The 27,462-nt window shown below is 47.5% G+C and overlaps 8 protein-coding genes across 8 annotated transcripts; 3 read left to right on the top strand and 5 right to left on the bottom strand.

Moving 5' to 3' along the window:
- Positions 1-182: 182 nt before the first annotated feature.
- N7520_004023 (ankyrin repeat domain-containing protein) lies at positions 183-1,460 on the bottom strand (the record flags this gene model as incomplete). The annotated part of the gene is made up of 1 exon (XM_057137958.1): positions 183-1,460. One exon carries the CDS (start codon positions 1,458-1,460, stop codon positions 183-185), a length of 1,278 nt encoding a protein of 425 aa, XP_056998423.1.
- Positions 1,461-1,610: 150 nt separating this feature from the next.
- Positions 1,611-4,025, bottom strand: N7520_004022 (uncharacterized protein; the record flags this gene model as incomplete). The annotated part of the gene is made up of 1 exon (XM_057137957.1): positions 1,611-4,025. One exon carries the CDS (start codon positions 4,023-4,025, stop codon positions 1,611-1,613), a length of 2,415 nt encoding a protein of 804 aa, XP_056998422.1.
- Positions 4,026-6,286: 2,261 nt separating this feature from the next.
- On the bottom strand, positions 6,287-9,104 carry N7520_004021 (5'-methylthioadenosine/S-adenosylhomocysteine nucleosidase family protein; the record flags this gene model as incomplete). The annotated part of the gene is made up of 2 exons (XM_057137956.1): positions 6,287-7,902; positions 7,949-9,104. The coding sequence occupies 2 exons, from the start codon at positions 9,102-9,104 to the stop codon at positions 6,287-6,289; spliced, it is 2,772 nt and encodes a 923-aa protein (XP_056998421.1).
- A 249-nt stretch (positions 9,105-9,353) lies between these two features.
- Positions 9,354-11,312, top strand: N7520_004020 (uncharacterized protein; the record flags this gene model as incomplete). Its single annotated transcript, XM_057137955.1, has 4 exons — positions 9,354-10,036; positions 10,093-10,449; positions 10,503-11,115; positions 11,175-11,312. The coding sequence occupies 4 exons, from the start codon at positions 9,354-9,356 to the stop codon at positions 11,310-11,312; spliced, it is 1,791 nt and encodes a 596-aa protein (XP_056998420.1).
- Positions 11,313-12,877: 1,565 nt separating this feature from the next.
- Positions 12,878-14,819, top strand: N7520_004019 (APA family basic amino acid/polyamine antiporter; the record flags this gene model as incomplete). Its single annotated transcript, XM_057137954.1, has 7 exons — positions 12,878-13,000; positions 13,056-13,087; positions 13,142-13,352; positions 13,433-13,717; positions 13,790-13,877; positions 13,934-14,529; positions 14,592-14,819. 7 exons carry the CDS (start codon positions 12,878-12,880, stop codon positions 14,817-14,819), a joined length of 1,563 nt encoding a protein of 520 aa, XP_056998419.1.
- A 2,377-nt stretch (positions 14,820-17,196) lies between these two features.
- On the bottom strand, positions 17,197-19,082 carry N7520_004018 (Mis12-Mtw1 family protein; the record flags this gene model as incomplete). Its single annotated transcript, XM_057137953.1, has 5 exons — positions 17,197-17,740; positions 17,793-17,961; positions 18,011-18,178; positions 18,238-18,810; positions 18,896-19,082. The coding sequence occupies 5 exons, from the start codon at positions 19,080-19,082 to the stop codon at positions 17,197-17,199; spliced, it is 1,641 nt and encodes a 546-aa protein (XP_056998418.1).
- A 795-nt stretch (positions 19,083-19,877) lies between these two features.
- On the bottom strand, positions 19,878-23,528 carry N7520_004017 (putative phosphatidylserine decarboxylase Psd2; the record flags this gene model as incomplete). The annotated part of the gene is made up of 7 exons (XM_057137952.1): positions 19,878-20,051; positions 20,104-20,855; positions 20,908-22,416; positions 22,469-22,898; positions 22,958-23,173; positions 23,241-23,285; positions 23,382-23,528. 7 exons carry the CDS (start codon positions 23,526-23,528, stop codon positions 19,878-19,880), a joined length of 3,273 nt encoding a protein of 1,090 aa, XP_056998417.1.
- A 2,611-nt stretch (positions 23,529-26,139) lies between these two features.
- On the top strand, positions 26,140-27,437 carry ssn3 (cyclin-dependent serine/threonine protein kinase SSN3; the record flags this gene model as incomplete). Its single annotated transcript, XM_057137951.1, has 2 exons — positions 26,140-26,318; positions 26,369-27,437. The coding sequence occupies 2 exons, from the start codon at positions 26,140-26,142 to the stop codon at positions 27,435-27,437; spliced, it is 1,248 nt and encodes a 415-aa protein (XP_056998416.1).
- Between the last annotated feature and the right edge of the window lie 25 nt (positions 27,438-27,462).

Below are 27,462 nucleotides of genomic sequence, written 5' to 3'. Positions count from 1 at the left end.
GAACATATATCGCGAGTATCGTCTTTTATTCTTTATATTGTACTTTTCTGAATAAATAAGTCGTATAATATGAGTTCCATTTCAATGTTCTCAAGTAGAGTAAACTCCACTATCTACAACACAAAAGATACAAAGAGACCATCCGTCTCATCTCACCTGCGAGATAAGATGTCATTGATAGCCTATAATATCTCTCTGGTGAGGCTTCCCCGCAGCATCTTCAAAATCACATCTTGGACATCTTTGTCCCCATTGATCTCTGCATACCGAAGGGGTGTTTTATTGAATATATCCTGCTGATCAAAGATGACAGATCCCATACTGAGAAGCAGTAACACGAATTCGGAATTCTTGTGAATGATGCTCAGATGGAGAGCAGTTCTTCCGTCACCATCCCGGCGGTTCAGTAAAAGAGGATGCTCTATGAGAAGAAGCTTTCCAATGTGGGTATCGCCAAGCTCAGCCGCATAATGCAGGGGTGTAAGCAAGCCCTCGCCGATGCTGTCTAGGCTTGCACTGTAATTGTAAAGCAAGCGCTGGGCGTCATCATTCCTTGTCTTAATTGCGATGTTCACAGGAGTCATTTGCTTGTTGTCTTCGACACTAGGAATCGCGGCACAAGCTAGAAGTGGAATGAGGCTTTCGCTTCCGCCACTGGCAGATGCCAGATGTAATGGTGTTTGCCCTTCGGAGTTCTGCCAATTGATACGTTGGCGCGAGGTCCTAACCAGAAGCTTCACGACATCGGCAAGGTTCATCTGCGCAGCTAGGTGTAGCGGGGCTGCATTCTGGTAGTCCAGCATATTGGCTAGCCTTGGGACTTTTGCAAGAGCTCTGATGGCTGCCAATCGTTCATCACTTGATTTCCAGGAAGCTCCTATTGCTAAGTGAAGAGCTGTTCTACCACGCTGGTCACGTAGGCGATTCGATATTCGAATGTCGTTCATCAACACATCAGCTGTAGCCAGATTGCAACTCTTCATTGCCAGATTCAAAAACTTGTGTTCGGCGTCCAATCGAGTAACCCTCGCCTTCACTCGGGGATGGTCAAGAAGCACTGCAACAACATCCCGATTGCCGTGCTCAATGGCATATTCTAGAGCCGGTCCTATCACAATAGCCAATTCCTTGAGGGATATGGTGCCAGGCTCCAGAAGCTTTTCAACAACTGCCACGTTGCGGCAAGCTATGGCGATTCCCAATGGGGATGTCTTCATGGGGCTTTGCGTAATAGCGCCTATTTCAGGGCGGCCAAGAAAGATTTCCACCATAGGAATGTCGCCATTCTGAATGGCATGATATAGAGGAGTGCGTCCAGCCTTGTCACATTGTTGAATTTCGATGGCGGGGTAACTCATCAGCAATTTTGCAACATCGACGAGGGAACATTTGACAGCAATGTGCAAGTATTCACTGATATACAAACGGACTGACGGATGATCAAAGAAAATGCGCAGCATGGATCTGTCTCCATGTATTACCTTTTCTAGCTTAGGACTGTCAAAAGGGCTATGTGAAACATCATCCATACGAGGATGACTGAGCAGTTTCTTGAGAATAGACTTATCGTTTGACTTGATGACCGGCTCTATGATCCTGGGGTATAGGCTTCAAAGGTGAATGCCCACTTCGCGGTGATCCATCAAAGCACCGAAGAGAGAGCTACTGCGCCCTTCAATTGCCCAACAGAAAACGTCAATGCATTGGTCATAATTCGAAGAAATGAGCTTCAAGTCAGGGCGAGACATCAATAGTTTTGCAAAAACTATGTTGTCCGTAAGAACTGCCTTTTGAAGGAGTGTCCTTTGGTCTCGCGGGTCGGGTTGGTTGATATCCACGTTCTGATGGCTTAGGAGAATTTCGAAGAGTACCGCTTTGTTAATCCTCATTGCTAGAAGCAAGGGGGTAACGCCGTAGACATCAGCATGTGAGACATTAATACCAGGGTGAGTGGCCAAGGCCTTCGCAATGTCATCGTGGCCACTCTCAATCGCGATATGTAAAGGAGTTTTCGAGCTCTTGTCTGATGCCATTGGATCTATGCCGTCAATCTTAAGAAGATATTGAACTGCTTCATAATGGCAAGAGAAGCAGGCCATAAATAGTGCTGTTCTTCCAGTTTCATCCACTGTGCAATTGACATCAACATCCATCGATTCAACAAGATATTTCATCAAATCAACTTGGTTAAATTCTGCGGCCTTCCCTAGAAGAATTTGTTTTCCTTGTGCCTTTGCTGCATCAAAGAAATTCCGATTGCATAGTTTGCTGAAGAGTAGTGATGTTTCCGCAGCTAAGGGGAAGGAGACAGCAAGGTGAGCACACCAGAAAGCAATGGCGTAATCTGCAAATGCTACTCCCTGAGTCGACCCATCTACCGCAGGCCTCAATTCTGCCAGAGTCTTCGCGATATTCATATCAACGTCATGTTTTTGCTTCTCCTTCCTTTGTAGCAAGTCCAGGGTGATGCCCCCTATCCACCCGGAATGGGAACGTGTTGATTTAATAATACCTGAAACTGCTGGACCAGCACGTACAGTTGGAACGACTTGTGAAGAAATTTGTCGCTCGAAGATTGAGTAGCTGAAGTACGTGATGATGATATTGGACATCTTGCAGTGTGCTTCACTCAGCTGAATGAAGCAGCTTCCAGGGGATTCGAAGCATCCTGTGAGGTAGTGCTTTACGCTGTGATGAACAAAATGTATGGCAAGTGTCTCTTCGTCAACAATGAGAAGGCCACCACAGCACTTAAGAGTGGCGTAGAAATTGTTGATAAGTCGTGATGAGTTCCAATTTACGTCCCCTGGAGTCACACTGAGTGCTTCTTGTATTTCTTCAACTGTCAATTGTCGTTGAGCAACTGAAATGATCTCCAGAATAAGTCTTTGGTACGGACGGCCTGGTTTGTTTGACTTCCTCAAAATTCTCGAGTATGTCTCTGAGAGGTCTTGTGGTAGATCATCGAGAGCGCTGCGAATCTCTTCATCTGTATCTATCCCACACAAGAATTCAATGAGTAACGAAACCCAGAGAAACATGCCTTGAGACCCTTTGTATAGGGCATCTTGGATTTCCAAAATTAAATCTGTGTCTTTTACGATCAATTGCTCTGACCATAGACGATGCTTAATTTCTCGGTGGATGTAGCTCTTGATTTCTTCCATATTTTGTGGAACCTGAGTAACCACTGTCTTCTGAAGAAACTTTTGGCTGCTCTTGACTGCATCACTAGAATCTTGGCGTGCTGCTATACAAAGTGAGACGCCCGTTCTTCTTTGCAGATCACTGAACCTTTCAAAAAATACTCTCATTTCAGAGCTGCTCAGCTCATCGATTCCATCAATGACCATAAATGTCCTCTTCCGCGGACTAAGCGCAAGACTGAGAAGTTTTCTCATCCGCCTATAGTCATCCATAGAAGCTGTCGTCTCGAATAGCTCACAAATAGCTTTGAGCAAGCCATTTTCCATGTCAAGGTCAATTAGTTGAGTAAGCAGCTGTTGAGTCACAGATCCAATAACTGTTCGCGCATTCAATGTTTCGACTGTGTCATGCCGAATAAAGAAAAAAGCAATCATATCCTGTTTTCCGTGACCATATGCTTGCAGATCATCAACCATATTCGCAAGCATTACGGACTTTCCGACGCCAAGCTTTCCGGTGTACACGAGCGTTGAGCAGTCCTTATCCGATTTCCAGGCCTTGTAGCACTCACAATCGCGAAATAAGGTGGTAGTGCCCGCTCTTCGACTTTGTTTCCATGCGGTCGTATACTCAATCTGTGAGCAGAAATCGAGAATCCGTTGTTTCATTCGAAACTTCTGTTGGTCCGACGAGAATTGAACAAGTTCGCCCAGAGTATCTCGAGACCGTGCGTTGGCTTCTGCTTCTTTTTGCCCTTTACTTGCCATCTGGAGTCGAATTTCGTCCCTGATAGCTTGTCCCCGGAATTGAAGCTCTTTCTTGTATTCAGCCAAGCTCTTGTCTGAAATTGAAGATCCCAGTCTCTTCAAAGCTGACATTTTGGTCAATTGCACCATGTCAGAGCAGACATGAACCACCACGATGAAGTATTCATAGATCTCCGTTTGTAAATCTCGTGATTGGTGATACAGCGTGGCCAACTTTTCGAGACGAGGAGCAGAGTTACCGACTTGCACAAATATCTCAGACAGTTGTTCAATATGAGAGTGCGACTTTGAGAGGAGCTTCAAATAATCAATTCTCTATCCCGTGTTGAAAATACATCAAAATTAGGTACCTCACCGACAGTGCAAGCCGTACGACCGACCAAACTCCACACGCAATGATATTTGCCGATCCTCCTATAATTATGTCTCCAAGAGACACGAACTGCTGTACGGCCTCCATGACGCTCATGAATCTGGTAGATAAGCAACGACCCCTGTGGCCACGGTCAATCTTAGCTGTGAGAACCCTCACATCCTGAACAGTAGGAGGCGACGATTGTGAATTCGATTGTCTTGTGTTGAATTCCGCTTTCTCCCCATCGGACAGCTTTGCTTTGAATTCCGAGATGGCCTGGCCTAGTCGAATTTCAGCCTTGAGTGGCCAGGCCTGTTTCAATGCCAGAGCCATTTTGAAAACGCTGGGGGTGATACACAGCGAGCAGGGGCATGAGAATCACGAGGGAGCAAGTAGCCGGGTGGTATTATTTTTCAGCTTTGTGGTGGGTGCAGGTGGGGTAGAAGTGTGTTGCCAGAGGTGATGAGCAGGGGTGTATTTACATCGTTAGTATGGCGCTAATTATGCGACTCGCACGATAGAGCCTAGTAGGTAATCCGCAAAGCAGACAGGTTTAATTACGTGCTGTACTATCAACTCTGTGCATCAATTGGAATTACCAGATCAGAACTTTGAGATTGATCTTAGTGCTAACGCACTTGTACTGCTTTGCCATCGCTGGGGATCAATCTTAACCCAAAAACCCAGGTTTTCAGACGTAGTATGCATGCATCCGTTTACCCTGAGCTTTATTTTATCTACCTCACAGTTGAAGTAACCGGACAATAATCATGCCAAGCTTGAGCTCTCTTTTTCGTTGAGACTAAATCCATTTCATGCCATTCTCTGGGAGCTGGATTTGGCCCCCATTCCACTCACGGATCGTCGTTACGCAAGCCCCTCGGCAACATATTGTAAAAGGCAAAAACCTTGAAATAAGTACTAGTACGCGTATCATATATCATGATCCGAGTCCTTCATAGGTGCTGTATTATACATAAGCGTAATCATAGATATCTCGTGACGCAAATCAGAGCTCTCGGTAGTAGCACTGCGACAAGACTTCAGGAGCAACATTCTGAGAGAACTATTATAATCTACTCCAATATCAAATATCTGTTGCGTATATCTCTAGACTTTTTTGCCATTGCGGGCGACTCCATGAAGTAGGTGGAAGGGAGATTTAGACCGCGGCCTGAACCCAAGATGAAGCTAGTAGAATCTAGGCGTGGGGGCCAGTCTAGGTCGGATAGAGGCCAGGTAGAATTTTACGCAAGGCAGAAAGACACTTTTATTTTGGGTACGCATGTGCTAAGAGACTAGGCATCTTGAAATGAGTCCCTGCCACCAATAAAAAGGTTTAGCCTCTTTTGGACTCCTTTACCCAACCGCCCTGAATACCCCTGAAGCGCTGCCGTGGCTCCTCGGCTAAACTTTTCCTCCCATCCATCCTTCCCGCTTGTGTGGCATACCATTATGGCACTTTTGTACCTGACATGCCCCTGGGCAGTTGAAGTTTAATTAGATCAGATTTTGATAGATAGAAATGTCCAGGTACTGCGAGCCGTTGCGCTGTTCTGGTTGCCTTTTATAAGCGTCTTTCTGAGGGTATGGGGGCAACATTGATCAATCCAGTAGTTGATCCTTCAAATATAGGGAGTGGACTGAGTATCCGATGGGAATTTATATCTTAGGGCTCGTCAGACCGCGTCTCACTTGGTATCTGCTATCATAACCTGAACCCATGAGGCCCAGCAGAATATGTGGGATCTAGCCATTTAAGGAAATGGTCTTCGGCCTTACACTTACTTCCAGGTTGACCACTAAGTAAGGAGATGGGCCTATGCAAAGTATCCTTTTGCTATTCTAATTTTGCAGAACCTCATACAATATAGCTTTGCATATATGATCAATCGTTGAGTCATACTAAACTTTACATATTCCTTTACTGGAGCCTAGGGCCCTATCGAAGACTCTGCTTACAAAAAGGAGGGGAGACCCTTGTGATTATTTCACATCTCAATATGTTCAAGCAAATTTAGTCAAGTTGAAGCTCTCTGAATCGCTCTTCCAGATCTTCAAGGACCGTAATGACATTGTTGTAAAAAGCCTGCTGAAGGGCAGGACTCGTGAAGTCATTGTCATGTCCAAAGTCACAATACAAACATCTTTTGATGACATCTTTGAAGCTTTTGCTGATCTTCGCATGACTGAACTCTACCACTCGGCAGGCTGTGAAATATTCAATGAAATCGGATTCCTCTCCTTGTAGCTCGGTCGACCGTTCCAGGGACGATAGAGGGGCTTGAAATGCGAGCTCGAGCAACATCACTCCGAGTCCGAAGAGAACCGGATTCCGAACAAAGCGATGGTACCCGGGGCATACAGGCTGGAATTCTGTTGAGACAGAGCTCGTCATATAAGCAAGGATATGCTGTGGCTGTTCAATGAAAGGATCCGAACTATTAATTAAGTGAACATCTTCACTTCTCCATCCCTTGTTGAGCCAAGGCGTGGCATGGTAGTAAAGAACAGCAGTAGCAAGATATTTCGCTAGACGAACACGTTCATACTGGCTCATTTCCATCGTGATATCGGATCTTGGTTGTGATATTAGCTCAGACAGGGACATGGCTGAAGTTGTTACACTAGTCCGACTGGCTACATATGCCAAATGTTTGCATGTTCTATTGTCTCCTAGTAAGCCAATACAACTGTCAGGTTCTTGTTGATTTAAGAATCTCTCGACCACCTTGCAGAAGTTGCGTTGGATATGGAGATTTGGGATTTCAACGGCGTCCGTTTTTGGGCATAGTGACTGTATTGGCGCTACTGGAAACTTGAACTGAACACGTTTTCGTTGTGCTGATGAGCAGTTTCCACGTTCAGTTTCGCGTTGTCGTTTGAGAGAATGACTTTCACCCGAGGATGATGTGAATTCTAGTTGAGAATAACTTTCATGGGATTTGATTGTGGATTCCACGTCGATCCAGACCGTGTTCTCCGGTGCTTTTTTGTGTTGAAAAAAGGCGACGTTGAATCGGACTCGGGTTGTTGTTCCGTCAAGGGCTGGCTGGAGGGATATATGCACAGTATGGACAGTATGCGCCGCACAGGCTGTCCCCACAGCTTCGTAGAGGCTTCGAGCTGCTTGTTGGACGACACGAAAGTCCTCAAATTTCCGACGACGTTTAGGGGCTCTGGTTATCGTTGATTCTCGCCAGTCATAGATTTTCATCGGTTGGCTCATGGCCGATGTGAAATTTTGGATCAGGGATTCCAAGTCTTCTACAGAGTTCTGGATATATGATTTATTAGCCTGAGGGTTTGAGCGGTGTTTGCATGGGATATCACTCACCTTGAGCGATGACAATGCACTAATGGGCTGTGATCTTGTCTGAGTAGTAACCCGAATCTGTCTGACAAGGTCCTCGATGATTTCAAGCTTCTTTTGAATCCCCAGAGCTATCTCTAGACAGGACACCCTAGATGAACTAATACTGCCATTTGATAACAGGACTTTTGCATGATCAGAGACAATGAAACGCTGGTTCTTCAATATTTCCTTGAGATCAGCGTCTCTAGGCAAATACTTTCGGTGTTCTCTGAAGGATTTAATGACACATTTGAAGCAAGAATCAAGTTCTGGTAAAACTGTTACCATCAGCGTAGGAACTAAGATTTTGAATGCGAAAATTACCTCGCAAAAGCTCCTCATTGCTGGCATCAGGATTGTGCTTTGAGTGATAGCCTTCATTGTTGCGTGTTGGCAGAGCGCATACTTCGGAGGAGGTTTCTTTGATAGAGCATTTAGACTCCTGTGAGGAGCCCGACGGTTGCTGGTGTGTCTCTTCGAATTGATCCATGACTGCCCACTGTTCGAGCATTGATTTCATGCACGAAGCTGCTGCTCCAGCAGCGTGCTTTTGCCAAATCTTGTTTTTGTGGCTGTCGGCATAGTCACAGACCCCCTTTATAACAATAAAAGGCATGATGCCGGCAATGCCGGCGCCCTCCATCTCAAATGCAATCACCTTCTCTTTGTCAGCAATTCTGTCTCTGTCCATGCCCGATTTCATCACCGTATCCCCTGATGCGATTCGCCCAAAGTGGATGCTGAATTTCCTCTGGGATGAACGCGAACGAACGACTAATTTCTCCACGTCACATTTCAGATCTTTACAAGTGGCCTTCTGCGCTTTTTTGCAAGACTTGGGTTTCCCACATGTTTTGCATTGCGAGGTTTCGTGATGCTTGTGATGGTAGTTTGGCTCGAAAAGGAGATCAGTTTGTCTAGAAGGGCGAGAATAATCGCTACTTCGCGTTCGAAGGGCATCAAGATGATGCTCTGTCCTGCTGATTAGATGCTCGCGGCCCTTTGGGCTTCTAAGCTTGCGCAAAAAGGCTTGCACCTCGCTGCTCACAGTAGAGCAAGACGCTGTTTCTCTGTATTTGAATGTCCCGGGGAACCTCTTTCCAAAATCGTATGGCAAAATCTCATCACTTATTATGATATCACCCAGGAACATTCCCCCTTCAATGCTTCCTGGCACCCCTCCACAAATGCCAACAATCAAGGCAATTCGGATACATGGAAAACTCGAACGGCAGCTCTTTGCGACAGTTGCTGCTTGGACCTTGCCCATGCCAGTCATGTATGCTAACACGACATTATGATTGCCGATCGCTCCTGTGCGATAGGAATTTGTGTCGTCATGCGCTTTGCCGTATCGATCGCCGTTTGCATCCCAGATGTGGTCAAAAAGCAGCTCTACTGCGTCAGACTCAACCTCTAGAGCACATATTATCGCAACGCTGAAGTCCTTGCGGCCTCTTGGTGTTACCGGATGAGGCATCGTCACAAAATGTGGGCTGTAGGGCCGTGTGGAAGGGATCTAAGGATAGAAAATCTGTCCTTGGGTTGCCTGAGAAAAGTGATTGGGAACCTGGCGCTCAGCTGACCACGTCACGGGCCCTGGTCTGTCTTGTTCAAGACTAGCCACTTTGCAAACCCCGCATACTCAGTCCCTCAAGATGTTCAGAACTTCAGTGTCTTACACCGGCCTTACACTTCACACAATCTGCCGCCGCTGTCCGCAAGAACCATGAAGACCAAAGCAAAGAGTGAAGATCCACATTATGACTGGGTGATGTCCAAAATCAATCACAGCTCCGAGGATCCAAATTTGGGCTTCGTCGAAACCCTGTATCAGACCTGCTCAGCCTCTCTTCTCTTTCTATGGAAATCGCAATTTCGGTTAACGACTCACAATCCGCAGAAGAGTACTCTGAAGAAGGATATAGCGAGCATCCAGTTTTGGGAAGAGAATTTCCCTGCTGGCCACCTTGATGACATCCTGGGAGAGTCGAGCGGATTGAAGATCCGTGTGCTGGAAAACCTGGCGGGTATTAGCAAGATTCTCGTCTCTTTTTTCACAGACTATGGTGAAGCAAGATTTAGCACACTGAATGATTGTGATTCCGAAAACACCCTCGCCAATGACCTGGAAACACAGCTAGAAAAGGCTGCACTGATTCTTGATGGTGAAGAACGATCTGAGCCATCGTCAGATGAGGAGACCGACGATTCCTCCCCCACCACCGAACGTCTCCAAAATCGCCTTGGGCGCCTTCACTCCTTCATAAGCTGTTTAATGAATCTTACACCCGTGTTGGAGAGGTATATATCCTCCTTGCATTGCAAGGCGGAAGTTGAAATTGTCCCGATTGACACTGTTTTTCGTTTGTCTCATCGTGCACGACCTTACGCAATGCGCATTCGCGACCGGTCGGTGTCCTGACTCCTCGACATGCCTCTCCACCTGATACTGACAACTAAGTAAGATTTGAAAACGCACCTACATCTCTTATAGAGCGGTTAGCACAGGCTAACTTGGAAAGATTAATCCGGCTTGGAATACAAGAAGGCGAGGCGGAAGAAGTGGATGATCACACAAATCAGGACGCTGTGACTTTGTTCAAGCCCTTTTCCCTGTTCCATGACTCAGGTCTTGGGACATCCATTCCTCCAATATCACAGTATGCCGCTACCATGGCTTCCCATACTTCGTTTCTCTCGGTCACTGGAGACGAGGCTCTTGGTCGCCCCCGAGTTCCCTCTCTACGGCAGGAAGGCGGACGCCCCTTTCAATGCAATTACTGTCACAAGACTATCGCTATGCGAAACAGAATAGAGTGGAAGTACGTACATGAAAAGGACCAAGCTGAAAAGCCCTATCATACTGACTAAGCAGGATGCATGTCTTCGCTGATCTGGAGTCGTACATTTGCACACACGAGGACTGTAGGGACGCACTCAAAAAATTCCCGACCCGTCAACTATGGGCGGATCACGAATTCAATAAACACTTTACTATGCTCCAATGGCGTTGTTTCAGCTGCAGCATCACATTTAATACCGCGGAACTCTTCGTCAAACATTCGGCTCACGCGCATAGTATTATACTGACTGATCGCCGTTTAACAGCCATCATTTCAGAAGCGCAAGAGACAATCTTGACACCTGAATTCGAGGTCTTCAAGTGTACTTTATGCTTACAGGATGGCTGGAAGACCAAGAAAGCTTACGCGACTCATGTCGGCCGACACCTAGAGGAGATCTCCCTGGCATGTCTCCCAAGAGATGAAGAAGACAGCAGTGACGATGACTTGCAAACAAAGTCATCCAGCACCCCCGGCCATGTTCATGGGCAGGATTCCCGCAGTGGAGAAAAATATGAAGTCGATGCAGATTCTCAAGTTCAATATGAGGAATTCAGCGTTGACAAAGTCACGGAATACCTTGAAAATCACGCGAATGGTCAACTGCCTACTTCCGACCGACCGAACCAGAAGGAAAGCCTTCAAGTTATCCAAGATAGCATGAACAGTCCTCCTGATTCAAAGAAGATACATGAGAACTACAGATTTACAAAGAAACCCGCATCCGAGTCAGAAATACCTACTACGCTGGAAAATTGGAAGAGGAGGCATTATTTTCGATGCGGGTGGCCCGGCTGTGGCGCGACATGTGGTACGAGGGGATCTTCAATACGGCATATTGAATATGTTCACCTGCCAAGTGCGAAGTACCAGTGTCCTGTGTGCGGGCACGACTCCTTTAGAAAAGACAGGCATCGTGGCCATTGTCAGGAAGTGCATTCATGGCCAATAACCAATCGAGAGATCAATGAAGCCAGTGTGGCAATACCTTGTCCACCTGTCTGCAAACTTTGCCCGATGAATACTAGGAGTTGGCGAGCGTTCTACGACTGCTTCATCAGCCATTGCATAACCAACCAGCGTGATGAAGACTTTGAGGCAGAAAGTGAAATCTTTAGTGCTGGCCCAGTTCCTGATAGCGGTTCAAAGGTTGCACCGCGAATCGAGGGCACAAGCACGCCTCCTGCATAAGTTTGCAGCGAATACTATCCTGGCGCTTATGATCAGGGCTCAAACCAGTGGAACTTGAATCACAACGTCAATCCACAAGCCTTCGATATGCATCGTCTCCTCCCGAAGCCATTCTCAAATCCAGGACTGAACGGTGCGGATGTTGAGAAGGGATCAGACGTGGTGCAATAGTGCCCGTCATTTTGCAGTTGTTTCGAATTTCATACAAAATAGATACCAGTCAATCTCTCCTTTGTGAGCTCTGGGTACAAGCGGGCATTCTTAAGAGTTGTCTAGATCTTCGAATGCTTCGTGATCACTCAAACCGCTACCTACGACATTAGAAGAGGACTACGGACGAATAATGGCCAGTATCGATTCTCGTTACCGAGTTTTCGCAACTAGAATCCTATAGTTTCTAATCTATTCCGAGCGACCGTTGGCGATCGAAGAATGAGTGGATATTGTGGAGTGGATATTGTGGTCGTCAATCCCCGCGCACAAACACTTTGTGAATTTGAGTTCAGGATGTCTGAGCCTTTACACATCGCTAGGGGGTGCTTAGGCCTGATCTCTCTAGTCGTGAAAAGAAATGAAGGAGGTGGAAAATAGGATATAAAACTCAACTAGTTAAACTACGGTTAATATATTTGTCAGCTTAACAGTATCTTCGATCCAATAGTATTATAGCTTCTTTTAACACAGGAAGTATCATTATAAGACTATATAATCAGGGTCGTCTAAGTAAGATAACAGTAGGAGGAGATTTAACAAGATTTTATCTCGTTACGTGACCTCCAGCATTTTCCCTCACTCTGTCTCTTTCCTTTCTCCATTCCAGTCCAGTCTCTCCCTGATTAGCCTACATATTGGCTTCGCTTGTTCTCTGTCAATTTGAGTTGATGAATTCCATATTCGCCGCTGAGGCCGTGAAATCGGGATGACATGTGATAGGGAAGGTGCTTATCTTGAGCAGCCGACCCGTCATACCTAGTAAGTAATTAACCTTCAGACTAGTAACCAATCGCCTCTAACTGCCTAATACAGTTATCACCTTGGCCTCAAGTGCTGATAAGACCGTTCTTCTTTAGCTATCTTGATTACTCGAGGACATCCCTTCTCAAGAAACCCCTCCCCCCAGCCCCAGGTAATCGATGTATTGATTTACCTAAATTTCTACTTCTGACATGAGAAATACAAATTAGCAGTTGACATCCTTCATTCTCCATTTCTCAAAATGGTGGAAAAGACAGCAGCGGACATTCGGGATGAGACTCGCCTGGCTCAGCTTGGCTACAAGCAGGAGTTGCGACGCGACTGGAAATTGATTCACAACTTCGGCGTGTCTTTCTCAATCATTGTAAGCCTCCGAAAGAAATGCTGCATATGAAGTTCTCTGTATTAACTTCGAAAAGAGCGTTATCACTGGTATTACTACACTCTTCAGGTAGGAATGGTAGCGACAGCACGTTCGAACCTCCCAACTGATGAAGATGACTAGCTATGGATTGAATACAGGAGGTCCAGGTGTTATGACGACCGGATGGATTGTTGTCTCATTTATGACTCTCTTCGTGGGCTTGAGCATGGCAGAGATCGTCTCCGCAATCCCTACCAGCGGTGGCCCGTATTTCTGGGCTGCGATGTTGGCTCCGCATAAATATGCCCCGTTTCTATCCTGGCTGACAGGATGGTTTAATTTCGTGGGACAGGTAGATATAATTTTCTGTTCGATGCGACTAGCGCACAGCCTGTACACTGCTAATTCTTTGTTATGATTGGATTTGAACAGTTTGCTGTGACCACCGGAATCAGCTTTGGATGCGCTGGGCTTATTGCGACTGCTGCAACGGTCAAGACCAGTTGGGTGCCAACTGCAGCGCAAGAAATCGGCATATATGCGGCAATTCTTATCAGCCACGGCTTAATCAATACGTTTGGCGTACACATCCTGCGATATCTCAACGTCTCCTCGATCATCTTGCACAGTCTTGGAGTTGCTAGTTTGGCTATTGCAGTGGTAGCCAAGGCGCCGACTCACCGGAGTGCCGCTGAGGTTTTCCAGCATTTTTACGATGTGCGTCATTCGGCCATGAGTTCCTGCGAGTATTTGCAATATATGAATTTCTTTTGTTGACATATGAATCAGGGTACTGGTGATCCCGGATGGTCTGTTAGAGCTTCCCCAGCCTACGTCGCGATTTGTGGTATACTCCTCAGCCAATACACAATCACTGGTATGAAGGGTGCTTCCTATCCTCTTGTGTCTGCTAATGTTAACGTATTTGAACAGGATTTGATGCGTCGGCCCATCTCTCCGAGGAGACTCACAAGGCAGAATGGACTGCCCCCATCGGCGTGCTCATGTCAATTGGAGTTTCCGCTGTTTTCGGGTTCTTCCTCCTGCTTTGTCTCCTATTTTCCATCCAAGACTTTGCCGCAACTGTCGACTCGAGCACGAACTACGGTGAACCCGTGTTCAAAATCTTAGTGGACTGCATGGGTGAAGACGGTGCGCTTGTGTGCATCGCAATCATCATCCTCTGTGTCTGGCACTGCGGTCTTTTTAGTATAACCAGCAACAGCCGCATGATGTTCGCCTTCTCCCGCGACGGCGCCCTGCCCAAGTTCTTCGACTATGTTGATCCCAAATTTCAAAGCCCAGTGCGGACAATCTGGCTGGCGGCGTTTCTCGCGTTTTGCCTAGCTCTGCCTTCGCTGGGAAGCTCTGTGGCGTTCTCAGCAGCTACAAGTATTGCGACGATTGGGCTGTATATCAGTTATGCGCTTCCAATATTCATCGCTTTGATTTGGCCAAGCAATTTCAAGAAAGGCCCTTTCAACCTAGGAAATTTCTCACGCTTTGTCGGTGGCATAGCTTGTTCATGGGTATCCATCTTCCTCCCATTCCTTCTCCACTGCTAGCTATTAATACTTACATTCATTTCTAGGTTCTATTCATCACTATCGTATTTTGTCTACCAGAGGAAAATCCGGTAACATCCCAGACACTCAACTACACGCCCGTGGCGGTTGGTATTGTGCTAGTGGCCACAATTGGCACGTGGTTTCTGTGGGCTCACCGATGGTTTACTGGACCAAGGCGACAGACAGCACTTGAGACTGTTGAAGATTTTGACCATGAGCCATCAATCGCAGAGAATACTAAAGACGCTTAGTATATTATGGATGTTTTGAGGAATGTTTTACACAGTGGATTCAATAATATAGTAACTTCTGTACGCGTAGACATGCTGTTGTATGTTTGTTTTGTAGAATTACATTGGACGAGGAGTGTATTGCTAAGCGACGGGGTCATATGTGTACCTTCATGGCTATGTAAGAGGCAAAGTGGTCTACCACAGGCAAATGTCCCCTTTGGACATATTATTTCCCTAAAGAGCGAGAAGAGTCCGAGTTGAACCTATAATGTGCTGTCCCTAGATAGAAATGAAGAACAGGGACTTTGGAAGAGAGCAGGCTTGGGGTAAGGTCTTCGAGGCTGTATTTCGTGATACTTTTTGGGCCGAGATCAAGCTGAGTTATACTCAGAAACACTCCAAACATTATCATTGGCATTCTCATTCTGAATGATATGGTACCAGCAAAGCTCTGTCTGCATGTCCTAGTACATGAATTAGGGTACATCCAAGCGTGCTCACAGTCCAAATCCTACTCTCACAATCTCAGTCTCCTTACCAACAAGGTAAAGTTCTGCCAAATTGCCATCAATATGCTTCATGAAAGAACTCCGCTGAATACTACCCCTCGGAGAGGCCTGTCCTCTTAGCCACTCCCTGATAAACCCGCGTGGCACGAACCAAGTACATCCTCCCGTTGTCTGTGGTGAATCTCACATAGTTGGCGTCGTTGATCCCTGAAAGCCAGCCTAGGTAATTTCCGAATAAATTGGCTAGAATTCCAAAACAGAACCAGGCTTTTAGAACCTCGAGGGGACTCCTGAGGGCGTGATGGCGTATGTGAAGGATATGCCGGTGGAATGGACGGATCAACAGTCTCGCGAGGAAGGTGTTTATGAGCAGGAACATGAGATAGTGGAGAGAGTCCATGATCGAGCGGTCGTAATTTGTCACTGGAAGTTGTTAATATGGTTTTCTTGGAATAGTAACCTGGACTTGCATTTCGTCTCATGATGATGCCCGTATCAAAAGATTGAGGAGATCACTTGAAGGACCTTGGGTTCTTCGCTGCTGTTTGAGGATCGTGCAGGGACAGGGCAGAATGAAAGTGTGTGCGAGTGGACAGGTGCTGGTAAACGGACAGAAAAGTAACAATAACATGATGGACGTATGCATAACTTCGTACAGTAAAGAGCTCGCAGCTGGCTATTGTAAGGTATTACATGACCACCATGATGCCTATGTGGAAAAATCCCATGGCACATCATCAACACTTTCATGATCCACGATGATGAGGAATTCCGCTGAAGTACATGATCAGCGGAGGGTTACCATAAGAATGCCCGTTATCACTCCAAAGCCTATTTATGTGCTAAACATAAAATACACAATCAATCATTGGTTTATTCCCAGTCTCTCACCATGGGTAACATGGGCAGCATCCACGACATGATCATCACAAAAATTTCCTGACAGCATCGATGCTGGTCTATATCGATTACATGCGATTCCTTCGTCCCCTAAGCAAATACCCCGGACCCATCCTCGCAATTTTGAGCAACAGCTACAAAGCCTACCGTGTCTATCACTTAAGACTGCACGAGAAGCTCCTTGAAGTCTTAGATCAAACTACGTTCTGCTTCACAATCTTGATATTTGGAACGCGGACCACGAAGAGTTTGTTCCTGACCGCTGGCTTGATGAGAATTGTAGTAAGGAGAAGGGTACATTGCTGATCCCGTTTAGTATTGGATATCAGAGGTGGTCTGTGAGGTATTTAGTGATGACCAATATTTTCAAGACTGTCATTACGCTGCTTGTTCAGGTTGATTTGGAGGTGGATAAGCGAAGTCAAGTCGGTGCACGGACTTCTGGTAGTGGGAAGATGCGAAGTAACTTCTTATGTCGGGTTTCTAGAGTATAGATGCAATCTGGAATTTATTCTCCTGTACTCTACAAGGTTTAAAGTTATCTTTTTCGATGAGATGTAATGGTTCTAGCAGTTGCAACACATGATTTAATCGGATTCTTTGACGACGTTCATTCGCTGATTTACCACAGCACAAACCCATAGTATGGTAGAGGATATAGGTACAACAACACTGAGAGCTGTAAAAGAAAAATGAGAGAATAAGATTCAATCCCTCGCGGTATATTAGACAACACAACCCTGGAACACCCCGAACACCGTGCTTGTGGAACGAATTGCAATGCAAACCCAACCCAGCCCACCCTCGCAATGTGCACCCATGCTATCAGCTACCAGACGAAAAAAAGAGGTAAATTCGTCAAGATCATAATAACAATCAGTTCTGTCCGTGGGAAAGGAATCCCAGGCTGTAACGCCTGGGAGGGAAATAAGGGGGAGCGGGAAAGAAAATAAATCGCTGAAAAGACATTCAAATGAGTTACTAGCCTATCGTCTCTCGACACGACTGAGGGCCCCGAGGATAACACCTAGGTCTTGCCGGGGACGTTCCATTCGTGCTTTTTGTGGACTGTCCTCGTCGTCGCCTTCTATGGCGATGCGTTGCCGGGTATTCAGTGCGTCACGCTCTTCGAGACGCTGTGCGCAGATGCGAAGGATGTGTGATGAGACGGCATCGGCACTAGAACTGTATAGTTCAATATCGTGGATACCAGCGGCAAAAGCATCCAGTGTGGGAGCGAGACCGGTTGTGATTTGGGAAAGGCGTGATGAGACGGTTGATGGAGACATGGGTGGTTGGATTGTGGGAGAGGCGTCGTCTTTCGATTGTGACTCGGCTGCGGTTGAGGAGGGACGGAGGGATGCGAGGATGGCTTGTTGAGAGGGTTCGAGGAGGGAGGAGTCAATTTGAGGAGTTGATTTCTTAGGGTAACGTTTGGAGGCTTTGGGGGATTCTAGTGCAGGCGCATTGACAGGAGGAATTGGTGGTTGCTTGAGAAGAGCGTTCAGGGCATGTCTCTCTTTTTGAAGCCTGTTGAACCATATTAGCCTAAAACTTTCTTGACGGTGCTGGTTGTCCGTACTTTTGAATGTGCTCCTCCAACTCCTTGATCTTTTCTGTATTCTGGATGTTCCTTGGATTCGGCTTTTTCACCACCACGGTAGGTGGATTCAGGTCTTCACGGCTAAACCAGTTCGAAAGTTCGGAGTTGGTAGAGAAATCCTTCAGCAGCTCATCTTGGATCGCACGGGCTAATTCATGTTAGCTTCATTTCTCTTGCCATTGAGAGGGACGAATTACCTGCTAGGCGTGAACTTTGATCTTCTGAGCGCGAGCCCGAAGGCTTGTCTCCAAGGGCTCGTGTCGCACACCAAATCAGAAGCTGCCGCATCCTACGAGGCTCCGGGAGCCCTTCATCCGCGATGTGTTTGTAGAAGTCAGCGGTGCTGACTTCTCGATGCGGTAATGCTGGAGAAAGCACAAGTTAGCCCAATTGCACCAGAATGATAATACCAGATGACCCCTACCATTGGACGCCCCCGAGTCAATCAAGGAACTGGCTCGTCGTCCCCGCATCCCCAAACTACTTCGCCGATTCCCCTTGCCAGATTTTGTACCCCGTAATTCCTTATTTCGCTGAATAACCGGGGTATCAGCCAGCGGCAAAGCCACCTTCGTACCCGCTGAAGGTTCTGGTGATTTAAATCCATTGGTATCGCTGGTTCTCGGACGAGCCGGTCGCCCCCTCTTCCCCTTTTTCTCCGGAGGCGCATTTGATGGCGACTCGTGATTTCGTAATGAGCGCGTCGAAGTCGCTGAAGGTTCCGGCTCCGGATGTACTTTTTGAGCAGTCCTTTTCGTCCCCCGTCTTGTCGGAAGTTCAGTAGTTTTCCCATTTGTCGGTACAGCACTGGCACTCGCATTCCCATTCGCATCCTCGACCAGCCGTTTCTTGGGTGGTCGACCTCTTCGAGGCGTAGACTTTGAAGGCGCATTTTCCACATCTGATTGGGGATTCTCTGGAACGGGTTCAATCGACGGCCTAGTCCTCTTCGATGGTTTTCTTGAAAATCGAAATCCTTCCGCGTCCTCCTCGTAGTCTAAACAGTGGTTAGCATTGACATTCCGCCCTTCTTCGCCCCATGCAGCAGAGCATCCACTCTTCAAGAGTGAAGAGACACTCACTCGCTTTCCGTTTTCCCTCCGCGTTATTCGCAATCTCGTCTAATCCTTGTTGAGAAGCGCTCAACCGTGTTGGAGGGCGACCTCGGCCAGAACGTGGCTGCGCCTGAGTCGCGGCCATTGTAATCGTCCCCAGCGGTTCGCGGCGCTTTACTTTCGTGATAGGAGCCGCTAAGACCGCGATGGTCATGTCAAGATGGTGTCACGCGGTATCTTCGGTTGGATCGTCGGTTGGGGTGCAGAGGTTGTGACCCCTCGGTCGGCGAATTGGAACACCGGTTTTCGCTTTATCGCGTGTGAATTACTGGAACTGTTGACTTATTCTTGGCTATCGATGAGTAGGATCCCCTTGGTGGAATGTGTTCGCGACCAGGTCTTGCTGAGAGCTGTTCGCGTTGGAGTTCTGATTTGTTGTCCGGCGCGGTTCCCCTCAATTGGGGTTGTTTGGCGCATGTATGTTGAGAAGTGAGGTATTTCCAAGATTGAATGCGCAAGGTTAGTGCAAGGTTAGTGCCCGCAAAGAAGTTGGCTGCGGGCGGCAAGGGAATCACTGAAGGTGGGTAGGAGGGATTCGGGCACGCGGTTGTTTTGGTCGGCGCGTGGGGCGCTAGTCCACTTTGGGAATCCCCTCAAGGCAAAACGGTTAACGGTCTGACTATAGATATAGATTGAAGCAATTACATTCACTTGAGTATCTAATAGTATTTGTCTTACATCCACATTAATCAATACAAGGTATTTAAGTAATGATAGCATAGCTTGCTATGATCATGCAATGTCATTGTTGAAAAAGCTGCCAGATTCTTTAATCCCCTTAAAGGAATTCAACTGTGCAGATGCCACTATATGGAATACGCTATGTAGTCTTAAAACCGCCAACGCCAGAAATTGCACATAGAAACACTCAATATGTTCAACGAAAAGAGACCCGGATCACCAGTGAACGGGAGTTGAGCCCGTGTCTTGTTATAAAGATGAGACATGTTCATTGCATGGCATCATCCACTTGGTCACTCGGTGGTGGAGGTGCAACACTGCCTTCAATGCGACGCTTTGCTTCTTGCATTTCTTCGACAGTGATGTTCTCTGCTTTCTTGGGCATGTCTGGTTCATATTGGGGGATATCAGGGCTGTGACCAACTGACATGCCAACTCGAATCTATTTCAATGATTAGTGTCAAGTGAATGGAAATAAAGGTCAGCTATCTTACCAGAGTCTCTAATGGGCCCTTGGAGTTATCCACTAGATCACTGTCAAAGTTGATGACACCTTCTTCGAACAAGACCAACAGGGTACTGCCGCCGAATTTGAAGTATCCAAGCTCTTCAGCTCGAGAAACCTTGTCCCCGGCTTTGCGGGTGATGACCGTGCTGCCCACCATCATGGCTCCGACACAGACGACCATGACACGGCCATGAGCGACAGAGTCAATGGGGACCAGCACTCGGACATTCTCTCCATAAACATCCAAGGCCGAGCGAATAGCCATCGGGTTGACCGTATAGTACTCGCCCTCGATGGTCTTGGGCTCACCCATAACTCCATCTACAGGCACATGGAAACGATGGTAATCCTGAGGCGCTAACCGGAACACTCCAAGTGCACCATTACGGTACCGTGCGGCATCTTCGGGGTATGCGGTGCCCAGTAACCTTTCAACGGAGAACTCCCGACCCTTTACCCAGATACCGGTAGCTTCGTCCATGCGATCGTAGACGACTGAGCGGCAGTCGGCCGGGGACACAACAATTCTTGGGTCATCAGGGGCTGAGCACGGTCGGGCCTCAGGCTTCAATGCGCGATAGAAGAACTCGTTGAAAGTGGTGAATTTCTCCAGAGGCAGAAGCACCTCGGACATGTCCAGCTGGTGGAAATTGATGAAATCCCGAATCTGGCTAACAGACGCCGGGTCATCATATTTGCGCCCTTGCTTAATACTTAGAGATCGCAACACACGACGAACTATTTTCCGGGTCAGAGTACGATATGAAGTGCGACTTGACCATACACTTACTTCTCTTCTTCTCCATTTCCTTGCTCTTGAGACCCTTGTAAAGCAGTCGAATTCCAAGACGGACATAAACACTCATGCGCTCCTCATTGATCTGGCCAGTGATCCGGTCCTGGACAAGAATATTGGCCGAGTTGGCTCCTAGCTTGTAGCCACCGTAAGAGATCTTGGTGATAACCTTGGAATACCATTTGCGTTGGGCCTGGCTCGAGGTCACGAATCCACCCATGACAAGGTTGTCAACTTGTCGCCAGTCACGGCTTGCACATGTCGCAATATGAGTAATAATATCGGCATCGGATCGTTTGCCAAGGCGAGGCTGGTGGCAGAGTGGACATTCGCGAATTTCCACTACGTGTTCTTCACCCCGCTCATCCGCAAGATCATCGGGTCGAAGATATCCGTCGTTCGAGCCAGACTGTTCCGCTTCGTCACTAGAAATGGTGGGCACCGCTGTTGAATCCGGGTTAGCGTTGTGCGGCTTGGTTGTGCTTGATTCTAAGGCGAGCTCATCGCCGCTAGATGGCTCCTCACTATCTTGACTGCCGACGGACGACGGCGCAAGTGCTGGTCTCCGGGTTCCGGGCGAGGCATTCTTTTTCTGCAATGCTTGAAGTGTATCTTCAAGGCACATCACGGCTTGGTCGAAGGTCAAATCGGTTGTCGCAATGGCTGCGTTCTCTTCACTAAAACGGTCGAAAAAGGCATCGATTGTCGACTCCTTCAGTGTGGATCCAAGGGTGTCGAGCATAGTGGTCATTTCAATCTTATCAATGCGGCCACTGTCATCTGCATCGTATTGCTTCAACATAAGTCTCCAGAATTGCTGTCGAACGGCACTATATGGCAAGTATTTGGCTTTCAAAAACAACTCAGGCGTGTGTTTATCTTCCCACCGTTCTCGGTTCTTAAGTATCAAAGGGATAGTGTAGCATCGCAAACCTTCCTCATCGGGTGGTGGAATATTCTCGGGGTCCAAATCGACTGTACTTGTGGAGACGGTTGGCACCTGCATGGTGGAGCTGCTGTCTCCTACAGAACTAGACAATTCCGGCACAGACGTGGGAGGGACCCGGTTGGCAAGCTCAAGCACAGAGTTGCTTGAAAGAGAAGTAGCGGAGTTACGCGACTTCAGCGTAGGTCTTGTCATCTTGGAGAGGCTTGATGATGATGGGGAGGAGCTAATGGGAAGCCGGGAGCTAGACTTAGCAGGTGGAATAATGTCTTCCTCGACAAAGTGGTATAGACCTGTCTCGGGGTCTGAGTCTGGGGCAGATTGAATCAAAGTCGGTAGAGGGAAACCCGCAGAGGCTACAAAATCGTTGCCCGAGAATTTATCTCGGTCCATTACCGTGAAACTGATCGTGTAGGTACGTTCGTGTCGCATTACCTGGAAGACCATCTTTTCGTGATATACCGGGTTCAAATTGTGACGCACGACAGGTGTCCTAAGCGTTTTTCTTCCAAGGGAGGTCACGACGAAAGGATCCATATCAAATGATGTCCGCGTAACTAAACACAAATCAGCAATCGAGGGTGACACAATGAGAACAGCAACTTCTACCATTTTTTTCAGGAGGGAGATCTGTCACTTTGACGATCTCCATAAAAACAATACCCTCTACGCCGCTCCCTGTACCCGAGAATTGATATGCACGAGCAGCAAGAGACTTTTTTCTTAACCGAGCCAGCCGAAGTCTCCGGCGGCGCTTTTCAACAATCTCCGGCTTCGTCAGGTCATCGGTTTCATCAGATGTCTCCTCATCGCGGTCCAGGTCGTCAAGGTCGACGGCGGGGATCTCAATTGGGTCCTCATCATCACCGGCACATACGACCTTCTTGAATTTGCGGTATGTATCCGAAGGCGAAGCAGTGGGACTTGTCGGATCTGACAACGAGAATTGCAGGAGGATCTCGCCAGACACATCACTGTTCTTCTTGTTCTTTTTCTTGCTGTTCGATACCCGTTTCGACTTGAGGGTGTACCATGTTGCCTACGCATCTCAGAGTCAACCCAAAATCCCCTGTATGTGAACCGTACGGTGTTCCCTACCTCCTTCTTTATCTGTCCATCCACAAAGATGTCCTCCAATGCAATGTCAAATTCGCCCAAGTAGTCCTTGCCAAACCGGTCGTGATCCCAACAGATGCATTCCAACAGCGGGACACCCCCGAGGGGCATTTCAAACGACACGTTCCATTCCGGGTTTAGAGTTTTGAATATCGTCGGCGTCGACTGCCGTGCGTCTCCCAGGTTCACAACCAAGTACTGTTTATCGCACCGATTAGCGAACCGAACATAGGTGTCCGGGGGACATTGCGATGAGGCCACTTACAGGATCGCTTGTGCCACCTCGATCTTTCGCTGCAAGATTTCGTCCCTATTTCAATCCGACGACAGGTTAGTCTATGTTGTTGGGGGTGACAAGACACCACGGCATTGGCGGCTGCCTAGCAGGGGGTTGATTGAGGCCTACCCGAATAACCGTAACTTTGAGGAGTAAAGGTTTCGCGTCGGCTTGTATGCGCATGGGACTTGTACTCCTGCTCTGTCCGGGGGTTGAACTGGCACTTCTTGTGGATAGATGCGAGCTCAGTCGCTGCGGGAGCGGTAGGCGGACCATGGCGGAATACGCCTGCAGGCTAAAGTGGCGGTCGAGGGAATGGAGAGGAGGGGGAAGGAGAAGGAGTGTGAAATCTAAAATCGATGTTTTGGCCCTAAACCCCTGGTCATTCCCGGTTTTGGTGGCTTTAAGTTAATTAAGTCTTTCCCCCCCACGATCTGCTTCGGGTCGATCCCAGCACAAAAAGCCAAGAAACGGTACCACCCACAAGGTTCCAAACAAATGGACAGTACACCGTACGCTGTAGGGTCAATTTCCAGCAATTGAGATATGGAAGATAATTCAGAAGATTTAAAGGGGGGGATTTTAGAAAAGTAAAAGGCTCGGGAGCGATAGGGAGGAAACGGGGCTTTGTTGGGGGAGAGAGAGAGACACTCCGTGTTCTTGGGTCTGTCTTGGTCTCGACGTCAGTTCGCCAATTCTCCACTTTCTCCACCACAACAAATATGGATGCCTTGTATATGGGGCCAAGACATGATCACTCCAATTATCCTAGTTGGATTATACGGATACATTATTTATTGACTGCATTAGGAAATGCTTAGATACTTGTCAGACCCTTTCAAAGTACAATGCATGGTGATCCGATCCACCCCACTACGGAATGCAGTACCCCGCACCCATTCAACTCATAAAAATTACAATTAGTATATGTAGAGACGTGAATCATTCAGAGTATAGGATAATCTAACTAACAAATGCTTGATTCTGTATTTCTAAGCTCAGTGTTCTTTCCCGTAGCCTGTCCCCACCAATCCAGAATGACACGTATATTTGTTGTGAGTAAAAGGGGGAACCAAAAAGGGTAAAGGCGCCGCAAAAAGGCCCACTTGCCAGTCAATAGTTCCCTAGAATTCCCTCAACGTAAGGATGAAAGTTACAAAATATTGCATGGCCCGAAGTCATGATGTAGATGATATCATGGCCTCGAACTCATCAAGATCGAGACAGAAGAATGTTGGGTTTCATTACCAATTTCATTTGGATGTTATCTAAGTCATAATTTCTATTCTGGTTCCCGATTTACCCCCGGAAACGCACTTAGTGATCCCATCCTTCCTAAGAGATACCATCTTCCCTGGCATGTCTTCCAATCACCCATACATACCTAGGTACCTAGGTATCACCTGCTAACATTCTGAACCGAATCATTTCAAAGGCCGCACATAGCAAGAACAATTTGAATTGCTTCATCCTAGTCAGATACCACATCTTCGATTCGGAAACCAAATCGATGGATATGGCATCGATTCCTTTAGAAACAACTTCGTGGGTAGATGTGACAGTAGGTTTTTATTCTCAATGGCAATCGTGTTCAATGTCAATTCTCTCAAGCTAAGTCTACCGTTCCTCTATGCCACGCCTGTGCGGGTGAGGAAACTGTCGATATCTTGGGGGTTCAAGAAGATGAAACTACCCAGAAGAATCAACGTTCCACCTTTCTGAACATAGGATATAATCACAGGCTAAAAGCGTTCGCTGTAGGGACAAGCTGTTCCAGGGTCTGTGATAAGGGCGGTTATTTGCGTGAAAAATCAGGAAGATGATTGAGCTTGTCTAGGTTACCGACGGTTTGTACGTCTGCCTTGCGTTTTAACCAAAAGAGCAGACATCTGCTCTTGGAAGATGTTGAGCCGATTCCTGCGCAGAGTATCACAATCAGTGGTTGGAAGGGTAGTGGGGAGGATACTCATGAATTCCAATATGTACTATCGGCTCCAGGCGAAGACCCTAGAAGAGCTAGATTTTGAATATAGATAGAATGTGGATGGAAATACTGAAGTCAATCTATTCAGCGGTATGTACAGAGGTTATGGTGTATCCATATCCTCCCTAAACACCAGCTCAAGCCCGCACACATCTCATAACATTTGTCAAGGTTGCAGATCTATCTGGATTATATGCCCTTATCGGCATGCTGATCTAATCCCGAGCTCTCCACCGAAGCCCGCTTGGTCCGTCGACACTCCGCATTTCATCCCCCAACCACAGCAAAGACTCACCGAAATCCCATCCCATGCGCAATCGGAACATTTGAACCTGCGAATCTTCATCGAATCGAGTCATCCGTTAGCTGACTAAGATCGCCTCCACATCAAACCTGTGTTCCGAAGTGGCCATATTGGCAAGTGCCATGGGCAAGTGACGATCCAATGAGCCTGACAAACCCACCTTCCTCCGGTTCGCTCTCCACCCGAACAAGGACGGTCGGCCAAAACTTGAAACGGAGTTTACAGGCCACAGTCGATGGTAATTATATTCTTGGATTCTTGCCTCGTCGCATGACCTGTGTCCTCTTTCTATAACGTGCTCTTGATCTCGATCGTGACCCTGCTCTGTCTCGGCATTTCTCCTGTTGCGCCATGTTTGGAAAAGGATTTCCGTTTCTAAATTCTGTCGGGGCTTTCTATCCTCGGGGTAATTTCTTTCCCCTTCAATGCCAGGTTTCTTTGGTCTCGTCTCGTTGCGGTGACTGTCCTGGGAGAAAGAGAGGGAATGGCATAAATCTCTGGTTTGCGATCTTCATTATGGCTGGTTTCCTAAAGACGCGTGCATCCGTTGATCTGTCCCCACTGTTTCTTTCCCTGCAATACCGTGGCGATACATGCATATGCTGACCTTTTATCTGCTAGCAGAAGCTCTCGATTCCCGAAAAACCCCCGGTTATACCAGCAAAGTCCGAGTGCGGGATCGATATCATGTTGTGGGATTCATCAGCAGTGGAACATATGGACGGGTGTACAAGGCCATCGGTAAAAATGGCAAGAAGGGGGAATTTGCGATCAAAAAGTATGATTACTGCAGAACATGCATGGTTGGCGATATCTGACATTACCCAGGTTCAAACCAGACAAGGAGGGAGAATCGATTCAATATACAGGCCTGTCACAATCCGCCATCCGAGAAATGTCTCTCTGTACCGAATTATCCCACGCAAATGTCGTCCAATTGGAGGAGATTATCCTCGAGGACAAATGTATCTTCATGGTATTCGAATATACCGAGCATGACTTACTGCAGATCATTCACCACCACACCCAACCACAGCGACACGCCATCCGAGCCAGCATGGTCCGCTCTATATTGTTCCAACTGCTCAATGGCTTATTATACTTACATACCAACTGGGTCCTGCACCGAGATCTTAAACCAGCCAATATCCTCGTCACTTCCAGCGGCGCTATCCGCATCGGCGATCTAGGTCTGGCCCGACTATTTTATAAACCCCTCAACTCCCTTTTCTCCGGCGACAAGGTCGTCGTCACAATATGGTACCGAGCACCAGAGCTCCTCCTCGGAAGCCGACACTATACACCAGCCGTCGACATGTGGGCTGTGGGCTGCATCTTCGCCGAGCTCCTCTCCCTGCGTCCGATCTTCAAGGGCGAAGAAGCCAAAATGGACAGCAAAAAGACGGTTCCCTTCCAGCGCAACCAAATGATGAAAATCGTCGAGATCCTTGGCCTTCCTCGCAAAGAAACCTGGCCGGGCCTCGTTTCCATGCCTGAATACTCTCAGCTGCAGTCTCTCGTGATGCACCGACAACCCGCGCATTTCCACCGCGGTCCAAACCTCGAGGGCTGGTATCAAAGCTGCCTGAAGAATGGCGGGTACTCTACTACGTCGAGTGTTGGTACACCCGGTGCAGACGGATTTGATTTGCTATCAAGGATGTTGGAGTATGACCCTACAAAGCGTATCACCGCTCAAGAGGCATTGGAACATCCTTATTTCTCGAATGGGGGTCCTATTAGCGCGGATTGCTTCGACGGTATTGAGAGCAAGTACCCACATCGCCGGGTGACCCAGGACGACAATGACATTCGCACTGGAAGTCTTCCCGGTACGAAGCGCAGTGGCTTGCCAGATGATTCATTGATGAGGGCATCGAAACGTCTCAAGGAATGATGTATTTTCGGTCATATCATGCGCC

This window comes from Penicillium odoratum, assembly GCF_028828045.1.
Source record: "Penicillium odoratum strain IBT 22623 chromosome Unknown utg000003l_segment0_segment0, whole genome shotgun sequence".
Lineage (NCBI taxonomy): Eukaryota > Fungi > Ascomycota > Eurotiomycetes > Eurotiales > Aspergillaceae > Penicillium > Penicillium odoratum.
This window is presented reverse-complemented; position numbering and strand designations above follow the sequence as displayed.